Genomic DNA, 26,997 nt, shown 5'->3' with positions numbered 1-26,997 from the left:
ATGTATACGCGTCCCGCATTGTACATGTATTCCGTGGACATGATAGGTGCGATGCTGTGTAGTGTGTTCTTCTTTTTGGTGATTCGATAACACATCAACTAGAAACTAAGCGTTCCGTTTCGTCGACGTAGTTGTAGTTGTTTTTTTTCCACCATAATGATAACGTCTATGCTGAAGGTATGCAGGCATGCATCCGCTGCAGTGATCTTCGAAAATGTATTATAAATTATAATAATATTATTGACCCGTTTCTCTCCGCACCTCGACGTTCGTTCCCACATTTCGTCGAGACTTATCGATACACATATGATGTTATTGTGATATATCTCGTGTACTCCATTTTCTAGTACGTTAAATATTTCCTAACGCATGATAGGTATATCGTGCGCACGTGTTCAATTAATATTATGTATTATTAGATTCGCGATAAAAAAAAAGGTATATAATATGTTTTGGTTGCAAAAATTCGGTTTATATGATATGGTTTAGACAGTTCAATAATATTATACGGTGGTGAGCTGCGCTGTGAAAATTTCATGTGCCATAAATATAACGTAATTTTATTCTATTAAATGATAATAAACTCTATTATCTCACATGATCTACATTTAAAACGGCACTAAAAAATAATTTGTTTAACGACCAATAATTCGCATTTGTAGGTCACGCTGCGTATATTATATATGTACATATGTCCACTGATGTATGTACTGTGTACGTAATATATTTATAGTGTTTTCTTGGATCATGCCAAGGGCGAACGGTTATTCAGCTAAAAATTGCAAGCAAATTGCGTACTATTATGTATTTAAATACAAACATATATAATACGCGCGTACGTATGTACCTGCGTTTAAGTTATTGATTATATGTCAGACGGTATGGACACCTTATGGTATTTACGGACAAATGCAACAGGCGTTTGTACATTATGTACCGCCAATTATGTATATACAGGGTATTTAACCGTGTTCGTCCTCGTACATACCAATCCACATTCTGTACAATTAACCGTTAGATTACTTAAGATTTATGCTTATTCGAATATAAGCAATGAAAATCAATAATTACTCGAATTTGATAACATTTACATAAATTAGTTCAACAAATAGATAAATGTTTTTGAACTTTTGAAGTAACTCGTGAACTTGAATTAATTTTATACTTGATAACAAACAACAAAGTACTATAATTTATAATAATTGAGTGGACATCCATTACAATAAAATATTTATAAAATATAATTAATCAAAATAAAGATTATTTACGGAGAAAAACACGACAGTTCTATATAAATAAAAAATCGTACATAATAAATAATAATAATAAACCAGATAAATAAACAAATATTTCACCTTCCGAAAACGGTTCCGCCATCAGATCTATACATACGAGTAGTACCCGAATGCTTTTTACGACACTAACGTCATGTCGTTTGGTGAACGAATTAGTGTCGTATTATATTAAAAAATTTGCTTAGGTACTATATAAATATCATAATATCTACCGCGACAACTGATCGATCGAATCGTGTCTCGTAAATATGTCATTGGCCATATTGTAGGTAACTATATATATACATAAATTATATTACATAGAGCGCTGGTCGATACGATTAACGCAATAATATTAGCATTTCGTCCATTTCATTCTTATAATAACAATATATCGTTCGGTCTTTAATGGTTGTATTTCTTTACGATTAGAAAGTAAAAGACTTTAACGCTTAGTTCTACGATTTCGTACATTTTTGTGTTACATGACGTTTTGTGAGATACAGCGAAAGCCGAACGCAGTCAAAGTTTCGTCGGCTACAGGAAAAGAGTACTGCCATCTGATAAGGTTCATTAGGCCGTCGCGACGTTATTTCTTATATATATATATATATATATTATTATATATAATATATTATACCTATATGTATAGTGTATACATGCGTCGCTATTGAAATTAATAACATTGGTGCAACGGTCGATTAACGACATTTATTGATTTCCTACCCATAAATCGTCGCTTAACAATATATATATATATATATAACGCGTACATTATATTATACAGTGTGCGCACCTTATCGCCGTACAGCCATCTTTCTTTTTTTAATGCGCATTTTTTACTTATCCTACAAGGACCGCCGCAGTCTTCTCAATGGCGCAAAAATATTGTATCCTTCCCGTGAACCCTATGGATTAGAAGAGTCCTTTCACTTATCCGCTATCTCTCATGCACACCATAATATATACATTATGCATATTATATATATATATATATATATATATATATAGTACATAGTTTTATAAACTAAATTACAATATAATATATCATAATAAGACCGAATCCATAAACATAGGTACTGGCACTATATATAGTATATAATATTATAATATACTTTTCTGATTTAAATTTCTCATCACGAGCAAGCGAGTATCTGCGAACATTTTAAATTAACTCAACTGTATACATTGATACGTAAAAGTATTTTGCTAAGAATTTTTACGCTTAAATGTATAGAAGATTTAATCATTGTATTGCAGTGGTTTTGTGTTTAGATAACTCGGTAAAGAAACTATGCAAAATCTCACTATTTCATCTTATCTCTATTCAAAATATTTCGTTACTTCCACTAGCGCCGGGAGATGCGAATTATCTTCTATAGAGATTCGTGTTATTGTGCTTCTACAATACCGGTGTACTAAATACAGTGTTATCTGAATATTACGATGTATATTCCTATGTAAAACTGGTGGGAATTGCATTTAATCTGTATAAATAATTCATACCGATTTTGAGGCAAAACGAATTATTTGACCTGTATCTTGCAAATTATTAGACCACTACTCGTTTTGTAGCGACTTGCAATTATATAAAAGAAATATTTTCATAGATATTGTTTTCTAAAACGACGAGAGTTACGTTAACATGATGCATTTATACGCGTTATAACGTTAACTTAGTTCTACAAACCATGGTTATTTTGTGTTATAATGGGCAACCGCTACAACAGTGTTATATAGGCAAATTTTTGTCACAAAATCGTCAGTAAGTAGATAGTCTACACAACGTCAGAGATTTTCTGAAATAAAGCGTGGTTGCAAATTTCGGTAAAAGAACACATAGCACAATTATTCAGGCCGAACTGTCATACTAGGTATACCACGACTACCAGTGAAGAATACGAATTGCTGATTTACGTCGTCAGTCACACTGCAGTAAAATAAACGTATACAAGAACTGCGCGGCTCCGGTACGCGACGTCCTTTGTCGGCAGAGCATAGGCATAAGTTAGGTTTGGATGTACCTACTTATGTACCTGTATCTAACCCGCAACAGTACTATACGGTCGTATTACCAATTTAGATTATAATATTATACCGGATGATCCATTTAACGTAAGATACTGATTATTTTAGAAAATACTAACATTTTAAAAAATATTTCTTTTACGAATTAAAAATTATGCTTTTTAGTATACATAAAAACACACATTTTTAATCCTTATTTAAAAGCAGAATATTTTTTAGAGTATCTATTTTGTGTCTTCGATAAATAAAAATCAAATTTTTAAATTTAAATGATCTGTGGTGAATTCAAAATTGTAGTCCACTATGCTCATCTAAACTTCAAATACTTATAATAGATAATATATGTATATCTAAAAGAAAAATTTTCAAAACCGTTAGTGCTTTCTGAAATAATGAATGTTTTACATTAAATGGATCACCCCGTATATACATGGCTCCGTGTATGTATGTGTTTGTGTGTGTGTGTGTATGGTGTACCTATGTAATACGCGGTACCTTGGCGCGCGAGTACGTGATCGGACGCTAACAAGACGAATTCCCGCTGCAGTCAAAGGTTATAAATATTATATTGTTTTGTAAGGATAACTGGCGTTGTCGATGATGATCTTGGAGTCGTTCGCTTCGAAAAACCAGCTCCATCGGTTTCCTTGTTTGTGTGTGGTGATCGAAAATCATTATTATTATTTCGTTTTCTTCTAATTGATCGTTTATCGTAAAAATTAACATCAAAACTGGTTTAGTTATTATAATATTATTATTATTACATTGCCATTATTTTTATTATTATTGCTATTTTTATTACTATTATTATTACTGACATCGGCGGCAAACGATCGTTATAAATAGTGGAGGAGGAGTTTGTCGAGTGCCGTACTCCTCCTAAAGGAAGCACTTTAAGTCCGGTTTTATTCGGATGTACCTACAGTATATAGTAATAATATGTGTATTTATTATACTCACGAACTCAAAATATGTAGGTACATTGCCTATATATTTATACAATAGCTGTGACCGTGGTAACGTAATATGATAAATTATTTATACGATTAATAGGTAATCCTAATTAGATTTATGTCTATTGGAGAACGGAAACAGGTCTCATCAATGTTTTGAATTAGATGCACTCGCAAATAAACATAGTTATTAAATACATTTTCCTCGCCAATAAGAATAAATAATATGCAATAATATTTTTTAAGCTCTCCAATGGATGTGCACACATAATAGATACCTATATAATATAATATGTATATAACTATACAAGTTTTCAGCATTGTGTATAACTCTTCTGTAACAGTTAAAATACTACGCAATATAGTTATTTATTTATTATTCTATAAAATAAACCATGCAATTCCATCGTTCTATAAATTGAATAATAATGATAGTCTTCTATTCGTTCCCTAATTTATTGATACATCAACGATATTGTATACAAATACATGAGTCGGGAAATTTAAAAAATTTGAATTTTCTCGCATATATTATAACATGATATTATATGACTTTTGCACGTATGGAATATCGAAAATAGTTATTCGAAGATAGATACACTTACACAATTTATTATTACATTGTTAACTCGGTTATAGGATAATGTCGAGACCGTTTTTCATTGACTTGTTCTGATAACGTTCTCGTACGTATTAAATAACACTATATGTATAATATATAACGCAGACAATACTATATAATACAGCAGACTAGACGCATATAATATGTAACCCGCGAGTTCAAGTAAACTTTGATAAATATTCAAACAATAGGAAACAATCGAGTACATTTTTTTACCTTATAGAAAAAAATCTGCATTCAGTGCAGCATATATCACTAATGCGAAGATGAATTCGCGTCGTGGCTTTCTTTGGCAAATGAACCCATACGAGCAGTGTACCTATATGCACTGTGCATTGTTTGCCTCCTACTGGTTTATTTTTTTCATCTTGTTATTATTATTTTTTTTCCTCTTATTTTTATTCTTCTTCTCTCCTCTACTGCGTCTTTTTTTTCTCTTCAGAATTTATCGGAAAGCGTTGTTCAACCGATCTTCACCACGGCCATTTCCCTATATTGTTCAATATCCATACATGAATCCGCTAATGAGGTTAATTAAGCCGTCTAGCCTACGGACAGGCGAGTTGCGGGGTGGGGGGAGGAAATCGAAAAAGCTCCTCATCAGATAGAGATCGACGAGACAACGACAAGGTACAAATACGAGTCGGCCGCGAAAAAAAGGTAGGTAGGTAGATACCCGCGTGTAGATACACGGGTAAAAATAAAATAAAAACAAAACAAAAAAAAAATAAGTAAAAAAAGTAACCAGATCATGAGAAACTAGAGATTTCCCATCGAGATAAACGCCGTTTTTTCCAACAGTCGCGCCGGGCACGTTCTAACCATGATTACGTGAAGACAACCCCTCTCCTCCTATATAATCTATATATATGTGTGTGTGTATGTATATTATTATAAACTACCAAGCCAATTTAACGCGCGAAAGCGTTGTATATATCAAGGGCATCGTAAACCTGTGCTTTTGGAACCGATACTGAACGTGCGTAAATTAAAACTCGTCGTATACGTGTAACGTGTTCATAATGCGCATACCAAGACCTTTTCGTAATAACTGTTTACGCGCGGAAACGAAAACTCTAGTATGAATCTGGTTCAACTTCAAAATATACAAATTACGTTTTGAACGCAACAGTTAAACTTGTTTTTGAACACAGTAAACGACACACACATGGTGATAATGATTTTATGATTATAAATACTAATAAAAAATAATATACATGTGTATTTCATTTGCTGACAAACGCCAAAAAACTAATGCACCATCAGTGGAGTTGAGTGTAGGTATAATAATACATATATACAGCGGCAGTTCTAGATCCTCTACTATAATATGTAGGAATATTTTTCGGATTTAATTTGTGATTATGTCTGATTAACCAACGACGTGTTCAGTTTTTATAATATTTTATGGGTTAATTTTTGATAGCACGGATTGTACATTAATCGTAACATATTTTTGCTAATGGAATACAGTTCCCACGAAGGAACGAACGTGTCAAAACAATTGTAACCAGTAATGACTTGATGTAAGCGAATATAAGTAGTATAAATGTTAAACGTCCTGCAGGATGACTATATTTAGAGTAAATGTGACAACATTTTTATCGTATACTGAAGTAAAAAAAAAAACAAAACAAAATAAGGTATAATTGTTTTATTTCAGTGATTGTATCTTTTCACGTCCGAAACCAACATCCAATTATAGTACTGTTTTATGTATTTCACTACACTTGGTTTTAAACATTCCTAAATTCGATTGCGTAACGATACAATTTATTTTTATTCAAAAACAAAATTGACACACGTAATTACACTAGTATACGACACAATCACATTATAGAGGTACACATCACCTAGTACCATCATCATCACAGTCGTTCACGCACATATTATTGTGTACGAAAAAAAACCGTTTGTACCGACCCACGCAACTCATTTGTCCTTATTCGGTATCGCGCATTTCCATATAAATTGATAAATTTTTTTCTTTTCTACTCTACCGCGGCGCGGGTCGCATGTTTTTTTTCGTTTTATTATTTTACCGAGGTTCATTAAATGCGATACACACATATAAACTCGAAAATATTAGCCTACCGACTGCTAATAATACGAACATACCTGCCTGCCTTTCTGTACTTACATAATATAATAATAATTGTACAGAGTGATTCAAAAATCATGAAATCTTTTTTCTTTCAATAATGTAGTTATTTAAAATCTGATTTTTGGAATTTTTAAATATACTTAAAGACTATATGTTTTCAAATTCTTCTTGTCCTGCTTAAGGAGTGTCATGTAAAGATTAATAACTACGAAAATATTCATTCGAATTTAGAACTAGATAATTCAGGTACAACATCACGATTTCGAAAATAATTATCCATTAAATAATGTGGTTACAACAAAAAATAAGTTCTCGTGCGTTTAAAAAAAGAAGTGCCAAAAGACACATTTTAAGTAGTACAACAATCCTTAAGAATTTGAAAATATGGTTTGTAAGTATATTTAAAAATTTTAAATTTAGAATTTGAATGAATTTATCATTAAAGGATAAATGGAGTTGAACATGCTTGGTGAATCGCTTTGTATGCTTGTGCTTCGGAATTGCGGTTATATTCGTAAATCAAATGAGAAATGGCGAGATCGCGTAGACGATATTATTACCTAATATACGTATATTGGTGGCGTATATTTACATCGTCAACGTTTGGAAGTATATGATGATAATAACAACATATTATCACACGACGTATAATAATAATATATTATGTTTTATTTACGTGTACCTACTGCGTGAATCAAACGGAGAATGTCATCGCGTGGTTTCGGGTTACGGTCCAGAAAAATTTAATGACAAATGGAAATCTTTTTCACAACGTAGCCTCTTATATCATGTAATCGTTACTTATATCGGTTCATATTGTTATTATATATCCCTTGTTGCTGCAGTTAATCGAATACTCATGGCAAGACTGCTGTTAGACTTTGAATGTATATTATAGTATAGTATCGGTACCTATGTTTTATAATATATATTATGTTAATATCTGAATATCACCACGTGTCTCCGTATACATTTTGTCGGACTCAGATCGGTCGCAATCGTTTGAAAAAAAGCGCTACAGCGATCATCTTACAGTCATGACGTGTAAGTACATTGCAATATTATCATAATATAGTATAGGTAAAATAATATTATAATCTCTACTTAAATTACCCACTGCACAATGGTATTTATATTTAGTGTGTACGCGTGTGCGCGATACGACGACGTTTACAAAGAGCGCCCGCGGGGAGACCGATACAACTATACAAGTTGTTTAATTTATCGTTCAAACAATAGTTGATATTATATACACCTAATATTAAAATTATGTTTATAGTGCGAAAAATCGTGTTATTAAAGTATTATAATCTTCTCGGTGATATTAATATACAGGCAAGATTTAAATACAAGTACTTACCATACATATATTATAACGATATAAGTAGATGATTTATTTTATATTTTTACTTTCCAAATTGCAATATACGTACTTACTATTTTATAATACTCACTAATTAACAAGCATTGGTGCGATTTTGAAATTCGAGTTAGTTTGTTTTGATTGTAATTTATGCCAAATCAAAACAATACATAATCTTCACAACCCATAAATTAATTATTACCCCCCCCCCCCATCATCCCATAGTATACACAGTACACACGCACTGCGCACTAAATATTTATTATTATATATAGCCGGTACGCGCGCATACTTAAATCGACGGAAATGTAATTTATTGAGAGAATAAAAAAACCGTTGCTCGCTGCCACGGTGACATCGTAATATTCCATACACGTCGTATATATTATCATTTTTTTTCTTCTCCAATTGCCGCGAGATAAGTGTTTTTTATGACTGGATCACCGCCCGCTGCTTGCAAAACGTTTTATTTTTGTCCGATATCTGTAAAGTTGTGTGTTTTTACCCGTGTACATAATAATATTATACACAATATATATAACGCGAAACGCCATTATAATAATATATACTATCATACAACGCGTTTTACCCGCCATACATGTACCTATATACACACATACACACATGCGTGTATATACTCGCACGCGTAGACTTTCACTGCGGTGTACAAAAGTTCGCACGCGGAATTATATTATACAGGTTTGTTAGAATGCGAAGAGTCGCTACAGATGCGAAAAAATATAAATGAATAAAAACCAGTAAAAAAATGCAACTGGCAACTAACCGTAGTAGATATATAATACAATATTATATAGGTAGGCTGCTCGTTACAGCATATTTTTATAAAAAGAAAAAAAAATAGGTGTTGCGATGACGCGCGGGTAGGTACCTACCTATATACCTATATAATAATAATAATAATAATAATAATATGTGAGCCGTGCGTGTAACTTGGCTGTTCGGTAGCCGTATACAATAACGCAAATAAGGACCGATCGGTTAATGGTTTTTACACTCCCGCATGTACCCACAATATATATATATATTATATACTATACATACATATATAAAACGCGCGAACGACGTTTTCAATTGATCGGACGAAACGGCGTGTCTATAACCGCGGTTTATCTTTTCGGATTCGGTACGATCATATTTTTCTTTATCTCTTCGCCTCCATCGCGATCGTCGAAGTCGTCATTATAGACCACGTTGATTTATCACTTCGCAATACGTCATTGTCATTCGCGGGAAATTATTATACCTACCTATCATGTATATATATATATATGTACGTTATATACCGCGTGGTATTGTATGTAGGTGCGGCGGTAGGTCCGCGCACCGATCGGTCAACGACTAACTCGTAGCAGTGGTGTGGTCGATCCCTCTCCGCATCACAACACCCATTGAATCTAAGAAATTGTATTTCGTATAATAAGTGATATGCCGAAGATGGTTGTGCGAACGACGACATCAAAAATATTACATTTTTAATTTCAGTTATTCGCTGAACTACTATTTATAAATCTCACGACGAGTCGTTATAATACTTTTTTATTTTCTAATATCTAGTGCATTTGGAAGATATACCTATATAATATTATCTATTTTTCACTCGCTTTAAAATAAAATACTATTAATCTGTGTGTCGTGTGTGTGTGTGTGTTATTTTTTATAAAAAAAAATGTAGATAATAACAAGTACTATACCTATTCATTATGTATATTATATAAATACAAACGCATGCATACTTAAATGTGTTAAATGGGTATAATTAATAGTTGCATAATATACTTGAAATCTCTAGCTACGTACGCTCGCGGGGGTGTGCAAAATGTTAAAATTGTATTGATAGTATTATTATAATCATCAAACCATTTAAACCAGTACGATTTTCAAAGTAATTTCCATAACGTTTAAATACCTTTTACATGCGTCATGCTTTGTAAATATGTACTGAACAAATACGCTTCTATTATTGTAACCACTTTACCAGTAATCACATTTTTCTCGTGAATTCATTGTAAAATATTTTTAGTCTTTTAATGTTAGTTGTACATTTTTAGTACATTTTTGAAATATTGCATTACATTATTTAAAATTTAAAATTAATTTTATTCGATTTTATATTACATTATTTTATTTTTACACGGTCCTCGTGATAATATATCTGTTTTAATTGATATTGCCCATTGTTATTAATGTAAACACTACCTAAATAGTAAATATATACATAATTAAAGTGTAGATTAATAATTTACATACTTACCTATATCATTAAGCTGAGATGGAATTAGCCAGTAAGGCTTAAAACAATAAGACTTTTAATTCATAATTTATAGCATATGGAAAGCCGCGATACCACGGCTCTAGATCTCACCCGGGAAACGACCCCGTGTGAGGTGTAGGTAAATTACATCCGAAAGTATTAGTTATAAGTGTATAACATAATATATTTAGTTCACGACGACGATACAGACGCGTGGCTACGCGGAGACGAAGACGACGACGACCCCGGGGACGTTTCCTCGGTCGTATTAATATTATACCACGGCAGTCCTCCTCCTCCTCGTTCCGTCGGATAGGCTATTAAGATTTGTGTAGCGATTAAAACATTATGGGCGTTGATTTCATATAGCACGTAGGACGAGAAGAAGAAAAAACTTCTTTTTTTTTTTTAAATACGTATTAAATATTATATATTATATTATTATACTCTCTGCGCCCGTATATAATAGAGTGCTCGTAGGCATTCAATGTGTTCGAAATCACCTGCTCTCCCGCGATGTCCATTTGCAATGATAGGTATGATATCATAACGGAATTCGAGCGTTTGTTTGTACATATATTATACATTATTATTATTACCTATTATTTAAATCGATATTGTTATTAATATTATCGTGCGTTCATTCCCGCAGGAGGATCTCCTCATACACGGCGACAGTGTGTACGACATGATCGATAAACAAGATCATCAGGCTGTTCAAACCGAACTATCCAGGAGTCAAACGTCCGCCGAGGACCAAGGATGTAAGCGCATGTTCTTGTGCCGGATGAACGTTTCCAGGAACGCCCGGAGGCAAATGCGATTCGGCGATCAAAAAGTAATAAAAACAATATCCTATGTTATTATAATAACATAATTATATGACGTGTTCAGCTTTGTTATATTAGTTATTATTCATATAGGGGTTCGAGTATTAATATTAATCTCATCAAAATAATATTTTTCGATTCGAAAAATCATAAATAAGTGTAATTATTAATCGAATAATAAATAATAACTATATTAACGTACACGCATTTTTTTCTAATACGCCGTCTCAATCGTAATAATATTTGTCCCGATAATGAACGGTTAAATTATTTTCAAGGGTTAATCCGATAGCAACGCGTTTAATAATCAAAGAGTCATAACGAGCACGCGACCAGGTTTATATCTAAATGAGTTTAAAAAGTTAAAACTGGTTTGAACACAGTTTGTACTCAAAAAAATGAACCAGTTTCGACTCGCCGATTCAAACGCAATTTCTAATATTTCGAAAACAAAAATTAACACTTTGACCCCTCGCACGGCGTAACCATAATAATATTATAATCATACACGTTGTATAATGCTTTATCGTAGAGTAATTATAATTGTTTGTCCGCCAGGTGGTTTTAGTGCAGGGCCACTACCTCTCCTATCTGCCGCTGTGCAGCAGAAATGAACCAGTTTTCCTAGCCACTTGCAGCCCAGTGGCGATGCCCGAGACCAGGGAGGCTGTAGTCCAGGGCTCCACCACAGTGTTCACAGCCATCCATTCGATGGACATGAAGTTCATACACGTAGACAAAATGTATGTTAACACTTAAACACCATTAAGGGGGGCATTGTTTCGATTCACCGACCAGCCGCGCCGCCGTCGCTCATATTACTATATAGTCGTTTACGGCACGTGATCAACGGTGGCCGAGGCACATGTTATGCATTCGAAACGAGACCAACGCGATTTTCGTTTTTAATCGATTTACCTTAAATAGCGTCGCCGTCATTGTTGAAGCTTAAACCTATAAAATATTATTTTATAAATGCGTTGTTTCTGCTCCGGTGTACCGGCTGCGCTGTGTTTGTATAACGTGCTCTGAATTATTCATGCACATAATAATATACAAAAATTACGTTTCCTATCCAATGCCTATTTCCTATCTAACTCCGGTTTCGGGGGCGCCAATTAAAATGCTTACGATTCGGGCAACAAATCATCACCATTGCTTAAATATTATATTATATACAGGTAGGTAGGTAGGTAGGTACTATTCGCGCGCGCGTACATTTCACCAATTATCTCGTTAAAAAACAATTATCGAAAATACACCAGACACAACAGACCGCGCGCGGTAACAAATTAAGTACCAAAATATATATCATTGAACGTTGTCGGCGGCAGCGGGACCGGTTGTCGGGTGATAGAAGTATATCTACTATACCTCTATATAGTAGAAAATAATAATAATAACGAAACGAGTACGTATTTATTGCCTCCGCATCGGGTGTATGTCATATTAAAACTGGGAACGGCAAAACGGGTGATTAATAACAGTTTTGTATACCTGTTGTGTTGCGCGCCGCGGAATTGGTGCAGCGGGCGAACGATTTGTCGGGTGTCCCCGTCGCGTGGGCGAGGTCGGCCGATGAATACCTGCAAAGCGGTCGGCAATACAAGCTTTCGTCGCGCGTACACGCCATTATATTATATTATAATATATACACCGTATTATTTTGTATATATACTTCGTACTCGCCACCATTAATCACGCGAAACCCAACTGCACCGGATAATATACGCCGTCCACTCGGAAATAATAACGATGATGATAATATAGGTACTTTTTGTCGCGCGATACATTATGCGCGTATAAACATACCATAATAATATACATTCAGCTGCAATTATACATGTATGGTCGGTGGGTCGTTTGTCGCAGTCTTCGTCGCTGCAGTTGTATCCGCAACGAAAGGCCTGCCTCGAATCGATCGATATACGTACGAGTCCGTCTTTCCGATTACTGGAATCGATTTCCGCGTCTCAAAGAAACGCCGCTCGAGCCCAATAACCGTTGTTTTTATACCTGTGTAAGTACACGCGATTCGGCCCATTCACACGTCACAGACCGTTTGATATTGTATACGTATATAATATTGTATGAATATAGGTAAGTAGTATAGGTACATACCATGAGCGTGGAAAAGCTTGAAATGCGAATAGATTGTCTCGTCGTTTGTCACCCGCAAGCCGTGGCTGCCGTACACGGTGTACACATACAGAATATGTTAACTCGGTGTGTGTCCCTATCAATTACAACTGTTTTTCTATATTTAATATACCTAGTGTTTTAAGTATTGCTTTATCAAAAATCTAAACTAGGTATATCGTATGAATTCATAATTCGAACCAGAAAAACAAAACAAAAACGTTGCCGTCCTAATAGTATTCACTTTACTCAACGGTTCACCCAATGTATTGAGTGTTCATTTACATGTATAAATATATTTTTAAATATCGATCTACTGATTTTCTTGAGATATCCAAACATATAACATACCTAAATAGCTGTTAGTGTTTTGGGAAGCCGGTAGATACATCAGCAGTGGTACACCAATTAGTGACGGGTGAGCGTTAGATGCACCCTATATATAATATTATAATTAATACTCGTGTATCTAATGTATACGGCGCGTGTTCATATAAATATAAATTATAATATTTCGAATTATTGTTTCGTTGAATGCGATATCGTGTTTCCGATCCGGGCGGTGACCGTTACCTGCAATTAGTCTGGGTGTTGCAGTGCGTCGGTGGACGGTATACGACGTCATCGCGCTGTTACAATTATTATAATATTAGTATAGCATAATATTATATATATATATAGGTACGCGTTTGAATTAATCTCATTTGAACAGGCCACGAATAATGAATGAATTACGACCAGAACGAGATATCGCGTGAGCGCGTGTGTGTGTCCGTCGTAGCCGACACGTAGCGCGCGTTACATATCATGGATGTGCAGCGGCTGCGGCTGCTGAGGGCGGGAAAGGGTTATATACTTATATATATATGTTACTCACTGCAGGCCATATTATTTTCTGACCGCGCGGATATTACCGAACGGCGTTTTCGATTGTTGCGAAACGTCCCGAGCCGAACACCCCCTCCACCCACGCCTCGTGCTTCGACGAAATGAAATTACACTAGAATCGGATACACACGACTTTCTCGGCGCGGATCGGGTTATGATTTGTAACGGTGAGAATATTATAGGTACATATAATATTATGATCTAAAAACAAATCTCGCTATCGATCACAAACTCGCGCTCGCGACGCCTACAAATTCTTGTTCTTGTAACTATACTATATTATAAGTTTGTAAAATAAATGTGTGTGTGTGTATATATCTATGCGAGTATAGATATCTACTACAGCCACCGCGAGCTCGGGGGAGGAGTAGGAGGAAGGAGGACCGTCTTCGAAATTCAATCGAAATCGTAATCGAAAACCATATTCCCGATGGCGCGGACATATTACGTTTACCTATATATATATATATATAGTGTGGTGTTATATAGGATTCCAAAACATTATATAAAGCTCGAAACCATTACATTTGATAATATAACCACTGAACATTACCTTTCAAACCATCTTAGTCGCGATGCATGATGTATATACCTATGTATATATGCACAATCATCATTTGTTTAAGTGCATATTACATTATAATCGCGCGAGGAAATCGATAAAAACGCGTTCGAATTCCATTGGTTTTTCAGACATATTGTGGCATCAAAAAAAAAAAAAAAAAATATGTTTTTCATTATTGATTATTTTTTTTCAGAGGAGAATTTCATTTGGGGTTTTCTCGTTCAGAGCTGCAGGGCGTCTCTTGGTATCAATTGTTGCATTGGGAGTGCATGCGCGAGGCTCAGAGCAAACACAGGCTGAGTGAGTATATTATACATTATACACGTCAGTTTAATAACACGTACATATATACACGCATATATTAAATACACAGAGCTGGAGGCAGCCGCCCCGAAACCAAGAGTGATATGTACGAGTACATATGAATAAAAAAAAATTTTTATCGCCCACCCGTGATATATGTATGCACCGTATACCTATATATGTATATATATTACGGTTGTTTAAGAGAAAAGAAAACACTGCGTATAACTCGTATATATACATATTATGCTTTATGGTTATACTACATATTATATTTTGAAATACGCGTAATAACAATAATTATTGTCGGTTGTATATGTGCACAGTTACACAATCAGAACAGGATCGTTCTTGCATACTGCTGGCCAGGGTACAGAAGAGGGCCACAGGGGACTGGCTTTGGATACACTGTGTGTTACAGGTCAAAGACAACATGGAAAACAGCCAACAGCCAGTCATCGTCAGCACAAATCAAGTACTTACGTAAGTAGAATAATATGTCGACGTTATTTATTTGTTGTTATTAAATTATTTTTATTAATATTATTGTTGTTCTGACATTATTATTTCTATACAGTTAAAGTGGTACAGTCTGTATTCACGCGTTCATTCTTTTGTTATTATTATTTTTGTATAAGCTCCAATATTTTATATTTATTATTTATTTTGCCCGTTGTCCGTTTGGTTAGCACAACATTTGACGCATGTAAAAACGCACCTTTACTCGCTAAATTAAAACGTGGAAAATTGATTACTTATAAATACAAGTATGCTCACCCTCTTTTCTTTTCAATGATACAGTCGTTCAAAATCCAAATTATAACATTTTTAAATGTTCCTTAAAGACTATATTTTTAAGCTGTTAACATTTTTCGTATAACATAAAATAATGTTCACAAAGAAGTGATAAAAGTTTGTGCTTTTCAATAGAAAACTTACCTTTTTCATTTTAAATTAATTCGAAGGTCATTTTTTTGAAAATGTAGATGTATTTATAGATGTTATAACATTATAACATTCTAACTTATAGTTTGGAAGAATATTTTATCAATTATTAAAATGAGTACAGTAAAGATCGAAGTCCTTAGAAATGGTCTCGCAAAAATGCGAAATAAATGTAATATTAGATATAGTATATTTATTATAATACTTGGAAATATTTTACAAACATTAAAACTTCATAAATTAGTATAAATTACTATAATTTTTAAGTCCACATGGCTCCAATATCTTTCAAATCCATTATCTTTGACCTATTACATTTAGTACACACAATTTAATAACTAAAAAACTTCATTCAAACTACTCGTTCAAATTTGATTTTAATACTTCAAAATGTTCGAAAAATTATCTAATAAATAATTTAAATATGAAAAGGAGAATTCTCGTTTTAATAATAAAATCTTATATCTCATTCTCATTTAAAAGTATAAATTTGAAAAAATGGGCTTTTAGTACATTTAAAAATCACAAAATTAAGATTTTGAGTAACTGCATTGTTGAATGAAAAGAAGGTGAGAATGCTTGGTAAATTTCCCTTCACAGTACTCAAAGCGTTTTATCGAAATCTGTTAATAAGCGTATGTATATGTTGTAAAAACGTTTACAAAATTCATCTGATAAGACGGGTGCGAATTAAATTTGAATTTTATTCGATTTCGTCATTCTTGTAAGACGTAAATAATCGTATATACCTAATATATCAAACCTAATATTATTCCTTTAAAAATTGAATTAACGTCCAAACGACTATAAAACATTTCATCAGTTTTGTTTCAATGTAATAGAATGTATTGTTTCCGACTAGTGTCTTATTAAAACCAGAATGAATTTTATACAGACAACAGACCTAGTATTATTTTATTGTAATCGTACTATGTATAATATACGGCAAAGAGAAATCAAGAAACCTTTTACTAATGCTCCCGCAGACGCATATACCTACCAAGTATATGAATACATTTTGATGATAGTATTTAAAAACCAGTAATAATGTTCTAGAAATTATTTTTGGTACCTAATATTGTTGTTTCATCGCGATTGATATTGATTTTTTTTTTGGATCAATTACGTATATTATATACATTATGTACCTAACTTTAAAGAAAACATTTTTCTAAAGAACTTCGAATTCCAAGGTTTCCATAAAGAACTCTAAAATAATACTAGCGTTTTATAATAAATCTCGACAAAAAAATAATGTAATATGTATAATCGTCAATGTTTCCTAATCTTTGCGTGAATGGTGTTTACACCTCCGTCGCATTGTCGTATAAATCAGAAGACCTTTATGTTATAATATATATCATAAATCGTTAAATAGACTATTCTATTATAATTGTTGTTGTATCATATATATATTTTTTTATATAATATTATACATATAAACATATACCATGTAAGAGGTATTATTATAGATTTATTCACTGGACGAGATTTAAAACACGCGTCCAAACACGTTTCGTTCTATATAATATATATTATATATATATCTGTATGCCATATATATACGAATGCAATTTTCTCATCGCGAGTCTATAGATATTATAGTATAATATATAATATAATATAGGCGTATTACACATTTACACGCGCATGTCGTCTGAAAGCCGCTGTATTCTGAGTACGCGATGCTGTACATATAATAATGAACTGCGACCGCGGTATAAAAATATAATAGTGTTACCACAGTCCCGTCATACGGACGGACGGACAGTGCCATTAGGATCGACCACGGCGGCAGCTGAGACGTTAAACCATTTTTTTTTTCACCCGACAACAATATTTATACTGTGCGGTGCGTGTTAGCAGCGAGTATACATAACGCGTAGGTACGTGCAGCGTTATAAAATAAATGACAACGCGTTATATTATAATAACGAGCGTCCAGAACGTTTGACAAAGCACATATACAAGCGGTTCCGGAAATTTATTGAAACATGTAAATACTTTTAGAAAAAAACGATCGTGTCTCCGCGCGCGCGAAACCCGAGTGGCGTTTAAACACGTGTCAATAAGACACGTCGCGCGCAGTATACTTATTATACGATTCGATATGAGTTTATCGGTATCGATTTGCGGTTTGCAAAGAGAAAAAAACATAATATATATACGTCCGGTGCGTGTTTTATGACGTGATAATATTAAAAGACGTGGAAAAATAAAAACCGTACGCGTGGAAAATAATAATAATAACGTTTATACGAGAATACACTGGTTGTTATGAGAGGGATCGAGGGGGGTAGTAAGTGAACGAGAAAAATAAAAACCTGTAGACTTTAATGGCCAGTAATAAAGTTAACGAGTCGCCGCGGAGGAGCGGTCGTCGCTTCTACCTAAACATTTATATAATATATATATTATACATTATTATACGTACAATACTGGTGACAAATTACCGGCACTAATAACTACTTATGCGCCATGCCATACGGAAGCGAGTAGAAATTACCGTCGTCGCCGTAGTTATTGGTCGTCATAAGTTATAACTGTAACCACCGTTGTCGCGCCAAAACGTATATAGACTTCCGAGACCACACGGTTACATACAATACACTATAGGAAAATGTACAATCATTTCTTAAATGTCAAACGAAGAACCCACGTGAATACCGACAAAAATCGTGTTAACATCGTTTATATTTTTATGACATGCTCGCCGCTACTGCAGTCACAGATGGCGTTTCGATAAATATTATAATAATTTTGATATTATTACATAGATAATACATAGATTAAAAGAGGTTTTAATTTATTTTACTCGACATTTATCGATTGACGATTTTTTATGGTTCTAATAATTTTTGACAAATTATTACACACATGCCTATGTAAAAATATTTAGATATCTTTTACTACACGTAGTTTTACCGCGATTTATCGTTTTTAACTTTTTATTTATTCTGATCAAGTTTCTTTTATACATAAATAGAAGTAACGATTTAACGTCCAGAAGGCCATAACCACATGTTATTATATGGAGTTATTAGAGTCACTATACTTATCACGTGTTCGTATTATTAATGTCAAATCACCAAGAGGATTTATATTGACGGCTTGTTGTTTGTGAAAATAGGATTGGCTCAGTTCGTTTAATCTCGACTTATCGATCAAATAAAAACATATATTTAAAAATTAATACCATAGATATTTTATATTAAATATATTAAGTATTGTAGGTATATAGTTCAATAAATATTTTGATTTTCATGGATGAATAAATGATATTATTTTATTATAATATTGCAATTAAGTCTAATATGTTGCTGATTATTATGTAAACATAATTATTTCTTAATGTATAAACAGTAATATCAAATGTACGAGTATATCTATTTAGATATATCCGATAAATATAAAACGTTAATACTTGTATTTATTTTAATGTAAAAATAAGTATAAAAATAAACATCACTAAATCACAAATGTCGAGTAAAAATATGTTAATATAGTTCAGAAACTTGGGTAAAATTGTTACGAAAAAGAATTATATCATTTTTGAAAAACATGTTTTGGCACTTAGAATTTCTTGAAAATAAAAACAGCAATTTTCAATTAGTATAGTAGGTACGACCATTAAATATTTGCAATAACATAATTAAAATATAATGCCTTTAATAAATCTCGGTTTAAATCAAAGTGGCTAGTTCTCGATATTTTAATGCAAAATTGTATTTAGAGAAATAGAAAGTACCTACATTTAATTAAAAACACATTTTACGATCAAAACTAAATAAGATATATTATAACATATAATTTGTAATTATTTCATGTGGCAATAATAATAATAAAATAAATCATCTATTTAAAGAGAATAAATAGACACATATTAATATTATAAATTATAATAAGTAATATAAAACGTAATTAAATCCGTTTAGTATTTAACCGATTTTTTTCTTTAGTGTAATGGTGTAATATATGGTTGAAATAATAGTAAGTTATAAAAAATGTATTGATATAAAATTATAATTAGATAACTGATGCACTGATATAAATTATAAATATATTATTATTATAATAATACTCACGAGCCGCATGACTCATGATCGTACCAGCCGAATGAAAACACGTTAATATTCAATATAATATACGCATGTATTAAATATAATATTATACCGTAGATATAAACGATATTCGTAGCGACTTATGTGGAGTATATAAAATATTGCGAAATTTAATGATCTAAAAGCCGTTCGTATACGTTTATACCGTATAGATATAGGTACCTACTCGTACTTGCACCAGAATAAGAGACGACACGTTTAACAGCTTTTAATATTATATAAACCGATACGATCAAATGGAACGCTGCGAATGATAACCAACCGCATGGAAAACTATAACGCACACTCGCATATATGGGCATATATTATTATATTATGTACATAAATAATATACGGACTGTATTATGTCTCGTGACATAGGCGTATAGTCTTACTATGCGTATCACTTACACCAGAATCCGTGTACGGAAACCTTTTATAAGTGTATGTGTGTGTGTGTGTGTATGTGTACAACTGTGTACACTGTACGGAGTGCAACATCATAAAATGTAACATGTTTAATGAAAACGAAAATTGGAAAAACGCAATATAGTAGATATATTACTACATCGTATTATAATATTATACACCAGCGGTGAGACATGGTTTAGAATAAAACTGCAGAGTATAATATGCTTGCAGTATATATATCTAGACATAATATACTTTAGTACTAATATTACTCCAAAAAACATAATTGAATATCGACTTAATATCGACTTAATATGATATAATGGAAAAAATTTGCGTTTTATTTTTTAATTATTAATATATTATAATGAATAAACTTAAGTTATTAAGAAAATTGACTAAAAAACTATGAATAATTATAATAACTTGTCAATCCCAAAAGCCATCTAGCCTTAATAGAATATTATTAATTATTATCAATGTACATACCTAAGATACCTCCAATATACTTTTGTACACCTATACCGGGTCAATATTATATTGTATATCATTATTGCCCCTTGTACCGTTCGTGGGAAAATTGATGCATTGGTCTAAAACACGAGCAGGAAAAACTAACGGTTCGTAGGATATAGGTACATCGTGTACCGCATGTATGTCTCAAAAATGTACGAGGAAAAAACAAACGTCTTGGCGGTGTTGTATAGGGATAATATACCTATAATATATTTGTATGCGAGTTACAACGATATCAAAATCGTGAGAACGAGTGGAAAATTCGCGAGGATCATGCCTGGACACACTTTAATATTATGTTATAATGGATACCTACGCATGACGATGTTATTCGGGTGGTCGCAGTAATAATCGCGTAGTATAAACGTAACATACAAATGTATAATACGCGGAATAATATTATGGTGCGACGGCGAACGTGTGTTATGGTTTTGCGACACGAAATTCTACGACGGACTAATATTATAATGTGCAACCAGGACATAATGATGATATTATTATAATACGTATGGGTACACCGTGTATAAATATAATGTACTCGGACGTTTTACGGAAACGAAACGTGATATAGTATTATGTGTTATTATAATATTAGGCATTATAGGGCCAAAATTATTGTTCTGTTATATAAAATAAGTTAATAACTTTTATAATACACCATGGCCGAAATAAGTTATTATTATGAACAAATGATAATATATTATATGCGGAAGAACACGTGTGGACCGAAGTCGCCGCGCCGTTGTCGTGGAAACGCAACGGTTTAAGCAGAAAAATGTCGCATGTTCGTCGACAAAAATCCGAAACACCGGGGATATTACCATGGGGGGTCATTTGGGAGGGGGAGGGATCATCTATTTAAAATAGTTCCAATTGGCCTGCACCCATCATGATGAAATAATGCACGATTATTAATATGATTTAAATTAAATTGTGTTTTATTTATATTTTGATTTTTATATTGACATTTATCAATTTGGTATACTGTCAATCATGATTACAACTTTAAATTACATTGGTTATACACAGATATTGTGCTATTATTTTTTTATAGGCGTTAAAGTTAAATTTTCCAATATTATTTTATTTCCATTTAAAAAAAATGTATATTTATAATATATATATATTATATTGTAGTAAATACGCGTACATATTATACATATATGTATTTGATATACGTATCACATCTCAAGTCGAGCGATTCACCGATTCTCTCGTTTCGTGGATCATAATGATATTATAACGTGCCGCGGCAATAATTCACACGCGAGCTTGCGCGCCTGCTCGCTCCGATGCGAACCCGATAAAAACGCGAGCGCACTGCGATGGCGGCGACTTATTACAACTATTATAATAGCACTATGTGAAACATAGAAAAAAAAACATAATAACGAAAAAATAATAAAACGAACGCGCGTGCCCCGACCCGTAGTTCCCACACGCACCGCGGCCTCCTCTTCTCCTACAACCACGTCAAGACTGTATTGCGGTCGACCACTCAACCCACCCCTCCCCCGTATCCCACCATACGTTTACTCACCCGATCTTGGTTAATTGCGTGACAGTATATATATATATATATTATATTACGTGTACGTATTATGATATTGTGATATTGAGTGTACACATATATATAATATATGTATAGCTATGCGGCAGGAGGAATTTATAATTGCCAGCAACCTCTCTCTCGCACACCGATTACTGCAGTTCGGCGAATTATTATTATAGTAGGTATTATAATCATATAATATACATATCATTAACAACAGCTATTTTCGCGCGATCTCATCGCGCGTTTAGTCCTCGTCATTTGAAGTCCATCGTCACGGACCGTTTAAACATCTCACAGTTTTCATTTTATCATTACTATATATTATACGCGACAATGACTACGTAGTCATTAAAAGGGCCATGTCCACCGCCCTTTTCTGTATTTTTGCTAAATATGATAACAGTATAGAAAAATAAATAATGACAGTTTTTAAGAAAAAAATCTATTAGAAGTTTTAGGTTAAACGTTTTAAGGCTAAGTTATCTGTAATAAATAAAAGGTTGTTAAAAATATAATTTGTATAAGGTTTCTTTATTGCACTTCTCCCCATTTTTAGAAATCTTCGGTACCGATGTGCGATAAGTGTAATGTACATATACACAGAATGATTCACTAACCAAATTCTTCTTTCTTTTAATCTTTAGTATTACATTTATTCAAATTATCATGTTTGGAACAAATTTACAAGTGTAAATGCATAGTCCGTAACATTTATTTTCAAATACATTTTTTTTTATATCATTTTAACTTAATCGAGTGTTCGTATGTGATATAGACTTCATTATTAAAATGGTAACCACCTTGTTTAGGTTTAATAAATAATGATAAATCACTAATAAGTAATAACTATAATTTTAAAACCAGTATATATAGCCATCTTCCAACCACATTATTATCAGTACACAAAGTTAAATGGGTAACTCTAAATTACTTATTCAAATTATTTCGATTAATAGGAAATCGGATTTTTAAAAATATCCATCTGCTTTAATGCTTTAAAACTTACAATAAAAATATAAGGGATTTGTAACACCATTTTAGAAAACTATTTTAATGGTATAAAAAAATCCATAAGTATATTTGAAAATACCATCATTGAACTTTATATCATTCCAACAATCGACATTTGAACAAAACTTGCATCATTAAGAGAATAAAATTGAGGGTGGGGCGGGAGTAATTGCTTGGTAAATCGCCCTGCATTATATATTATGATTCACATTGAAATGGCGATGAACACATGCAATCTCGCGTATAATATATTGTACATGATCATCCCATAGGTTATCCCATGCATAATACACACTAGCTATATTATTATTATAACACTCGCTGAACGCGAAGAGGGCGTCATCGACTTTGCGGCTACAGCAGAGGTCAGATAGGTGTACGGCGACTTCGGCGGGCGGTGAACGGGAGAAGGCGGAGGAATCGATATAATTTATATTGGAAAACAATCGATTCCGATCTGTTAAACAACCCGACGAGCACCTCCCCACCGCCCATCGCGCGTCCGTTATTCGCAACGCGTTCGCGCCTCGGCAAACTTTGTAATTATCCGTTTCTATATTATAATAGCTGCGCACATATTATCTTATATATTATGTATTTATATAATTTAAATATCGCCACGATCCCATAATGGGAAGCCGTCTATCCGGTAATGACTTGTACAATACCGTACAGTCTATATAAGTATAGGTGTCATAGTATATACTAAATTCGCGTAATGCATATCGGCATATCATAAATATTACAATATTTTTTTTAAATATTTTATCAACGAGGTGTCACGGACGGGTGCCGAATTCCGTCGATCGGAATTTGCCCAACGTGCGGTGAAAATCCTTCGCGAAGAACCGGACGTCCCAAAGTCGTTTCTTCTAGGTTTCTAAACATACATTTATAACACGTTAAATTTAATTTATGTACATCTGATAAGTATTGCAGTACGTAGTTAAGATTGTTAATATTAAAATATTTATTTATTGTCGTAATTACTGCGTATATATTTGCGATTACTTGTATTCAGCTAATATTTAATTAAGATTGTTAATATAAAATAAATTATTATTATGTATGATTAATAATATTAAATATGCATATTATTATTTTAATACTATAATTTAATAAATAAATAATTTTATAACGCTTCTATTCAAGGTGAATTTATATATTAATCAATATTTACAAATATGAACCAATATTTATCAAAATATAAAGGTTACCAAATTCTTTTTTAAATTATAGTTTATTATATTGCAAAAAATCGGCACCTGAAAAAAACGTCTGTGCAGACTAGAAGGTATAAAACGCTCGTCACCTTTACCGCAAATCGAAAAATATGACAATTATTTTTTATCGAGTTTTTCAGATCTACCCATAGTTCCATTACGTTCGACTCCTACACTATTCGGTAATTGTACTTCATGTCCTATATTCGAGTATTATAATAGCCGCTGTCGCCGTCAGAGTTACGTATTTCTATTTCAGCATAAGTATCGATAGGTATATTCTGTGCGACGTTGGATCGCGATATTCGAAAGACAAAAAGACGCAAAACAAAAACATAGAAACGTGCAATTAAAGAAACTCCTGAAATCGTCCACGGTCGTGACGACCAATGATCATAATTCATAATAATATGTACAATATAATAGTTGACTGGGGAAAAAAAATGTAATAACAATAATATAATACATAATACGCTGTATGGTAGAAGATCGTAATATATAATATACCACCGCGAAATCGACGAATCGACCGGGGAGATCATATTTATTATGATAATAATTATATTTGTACTCTAAGGGAAAATGGAAGGCAAAAATATTGCACTACCTAGACATACGTGTATACTTAATATCATATCAATTCGTATACGATGATGATCGCGCTTTTTTGTTGGTACCCTCAATATGGTGTACGCTGCATTAGCGCCCAAAAAATGCAATGTTTTCATTCTGCAATCTCGATTAATCTTAAGACGAGAGAGAGTTTGTGAATTTGAATTTGTATCTTGTTTATAAAGTTTAAAACTTTATATACATTCTCGTGTGTCCATAACACGTATTAAAAAATTATTTGCAAAATAAACATTTTATTACAATTTACAGTACATAGTAGAAAGGTGTGACGTGCACCACAGTGGACACTATATCTGCAGTATAATAATATTATAGATACACCATAATATATCATATTATTATTCTCCCGGTGATATACCACCCAGGTATATGATGACGCTCGCAATGACGACGACGCTCGCTGGTTTCGGAATTATTATGATGTCGAGCACGAGAGAGAGAAAAAAATCACACAAACCTGAAATAATCGTTATTATTATTATACGGGTGGGTACCAATGTGGTGTATGATTTGGAACATTACGAAACAAATATCAACATTTCGACGTCCAAAACACCGCGCGCACCGCTCGCGGGTTACAGCAGATCGCGTTATAAACACATATTACACATATTATGTATATAATGTATAAGTATACAAGACGTGAGGTATGTGATGTGCGCGCGTTTAATTATATAGTCACGGGCGTGTTGCATGGCCGCCGCCCCGTGCGAGATTTTTTTAGTTTTCGGTAAAACTGTCAATCTCGCGGTGGCGGACAAAAACACCTATAGCGATAATAATAATATCATAACGTACCTACGCCACGCGCGCACGTATTTCATAACATAAGGTATATATTAATATGTGTGTAGCGCGCAATTATATTAATTATTTTCAGCGCTATATAATAAGCATAATATGCCTATGCATACCTACCCACAAATTTTTTCAAGTATTCGTAATAATAACTCCAACTCTATTGCTCTGATATACCTACCTATATATAGATACTATCTATGCAGTAAAATTTTTGAAAATAATTAATATAACTAACATTTTATCATAAATCATAATAATAGACTGTTCAACGAACTTCGGTCATATTATCCGATCAGGTTTGTCGCATAAGTTTAATTTAAATGCATATTAGTTATGATTAATAAATTTTGATTACATTGAAATCATCAATATAAACCTCTTATATCAATTGTTCGCCCGGCACGATTCAACGCAGTGAATTGCAACGCAATTCTAACACAAAAATGGGAAAACAAAAATAA

At 33.0% G+C, this 26,997-nt stretch overlaps 1 protein-coding gene across 1 annotated transcript in view; it reads left to right on the top strand.

The window, feature by feature from the left end:
- LOC132917308 (neuronal PAS domain-containing protein 4B) overlaps positions 1 to 26,997 on the top strand; it is a 115,872-nt gene that overhangs the window by 80,638 nt on the left and 8,237 nt on the right. Inside the window, exons 5-8 of the mRNA XM_060978001.1 lie at positions 11,269 to 11,454; positions 12,005 to 12,189; positions 15,232 to 15,338; positions 15,668 to 15,824. Of these exons, the coding sequence (XP_060833984.1) occupies positions 11,269 to 11,454; positions 12,005 to 12,189; positions 15,232 to 15,338; positions 15,668 to 15,824 (635 nt within the window). The remainder of the gene's footprint in view (positions 1 to 11,268; positions 11,455 to 12,004; positions 12,190 to 15,231; positions 15,339 to 15,667; positions 15,825 to 26,997) is intronic.

Source organism: Rhopalosiphum padi, chromosome 1 (genome assembly GCF_020882245.1).
Source record: "Rhopalosiphum padi isolate XX-2018 chromosome 1, ASM2088224v1, whole genome shotgun sequence".
In the NCBI taxonomy this organism is placed as follows: Eukaryota; Metazoa; Arthropoda; class Insecta; order Hemiptera; family Aphididae; genus Rhopalosiphum; species Rhopalosiphum padi.
The sequence above is the reverse complement of the archived record's forward strand: the minus strand, read 5'-3'. Positions and strand labels throughout refer to the sequence as shown.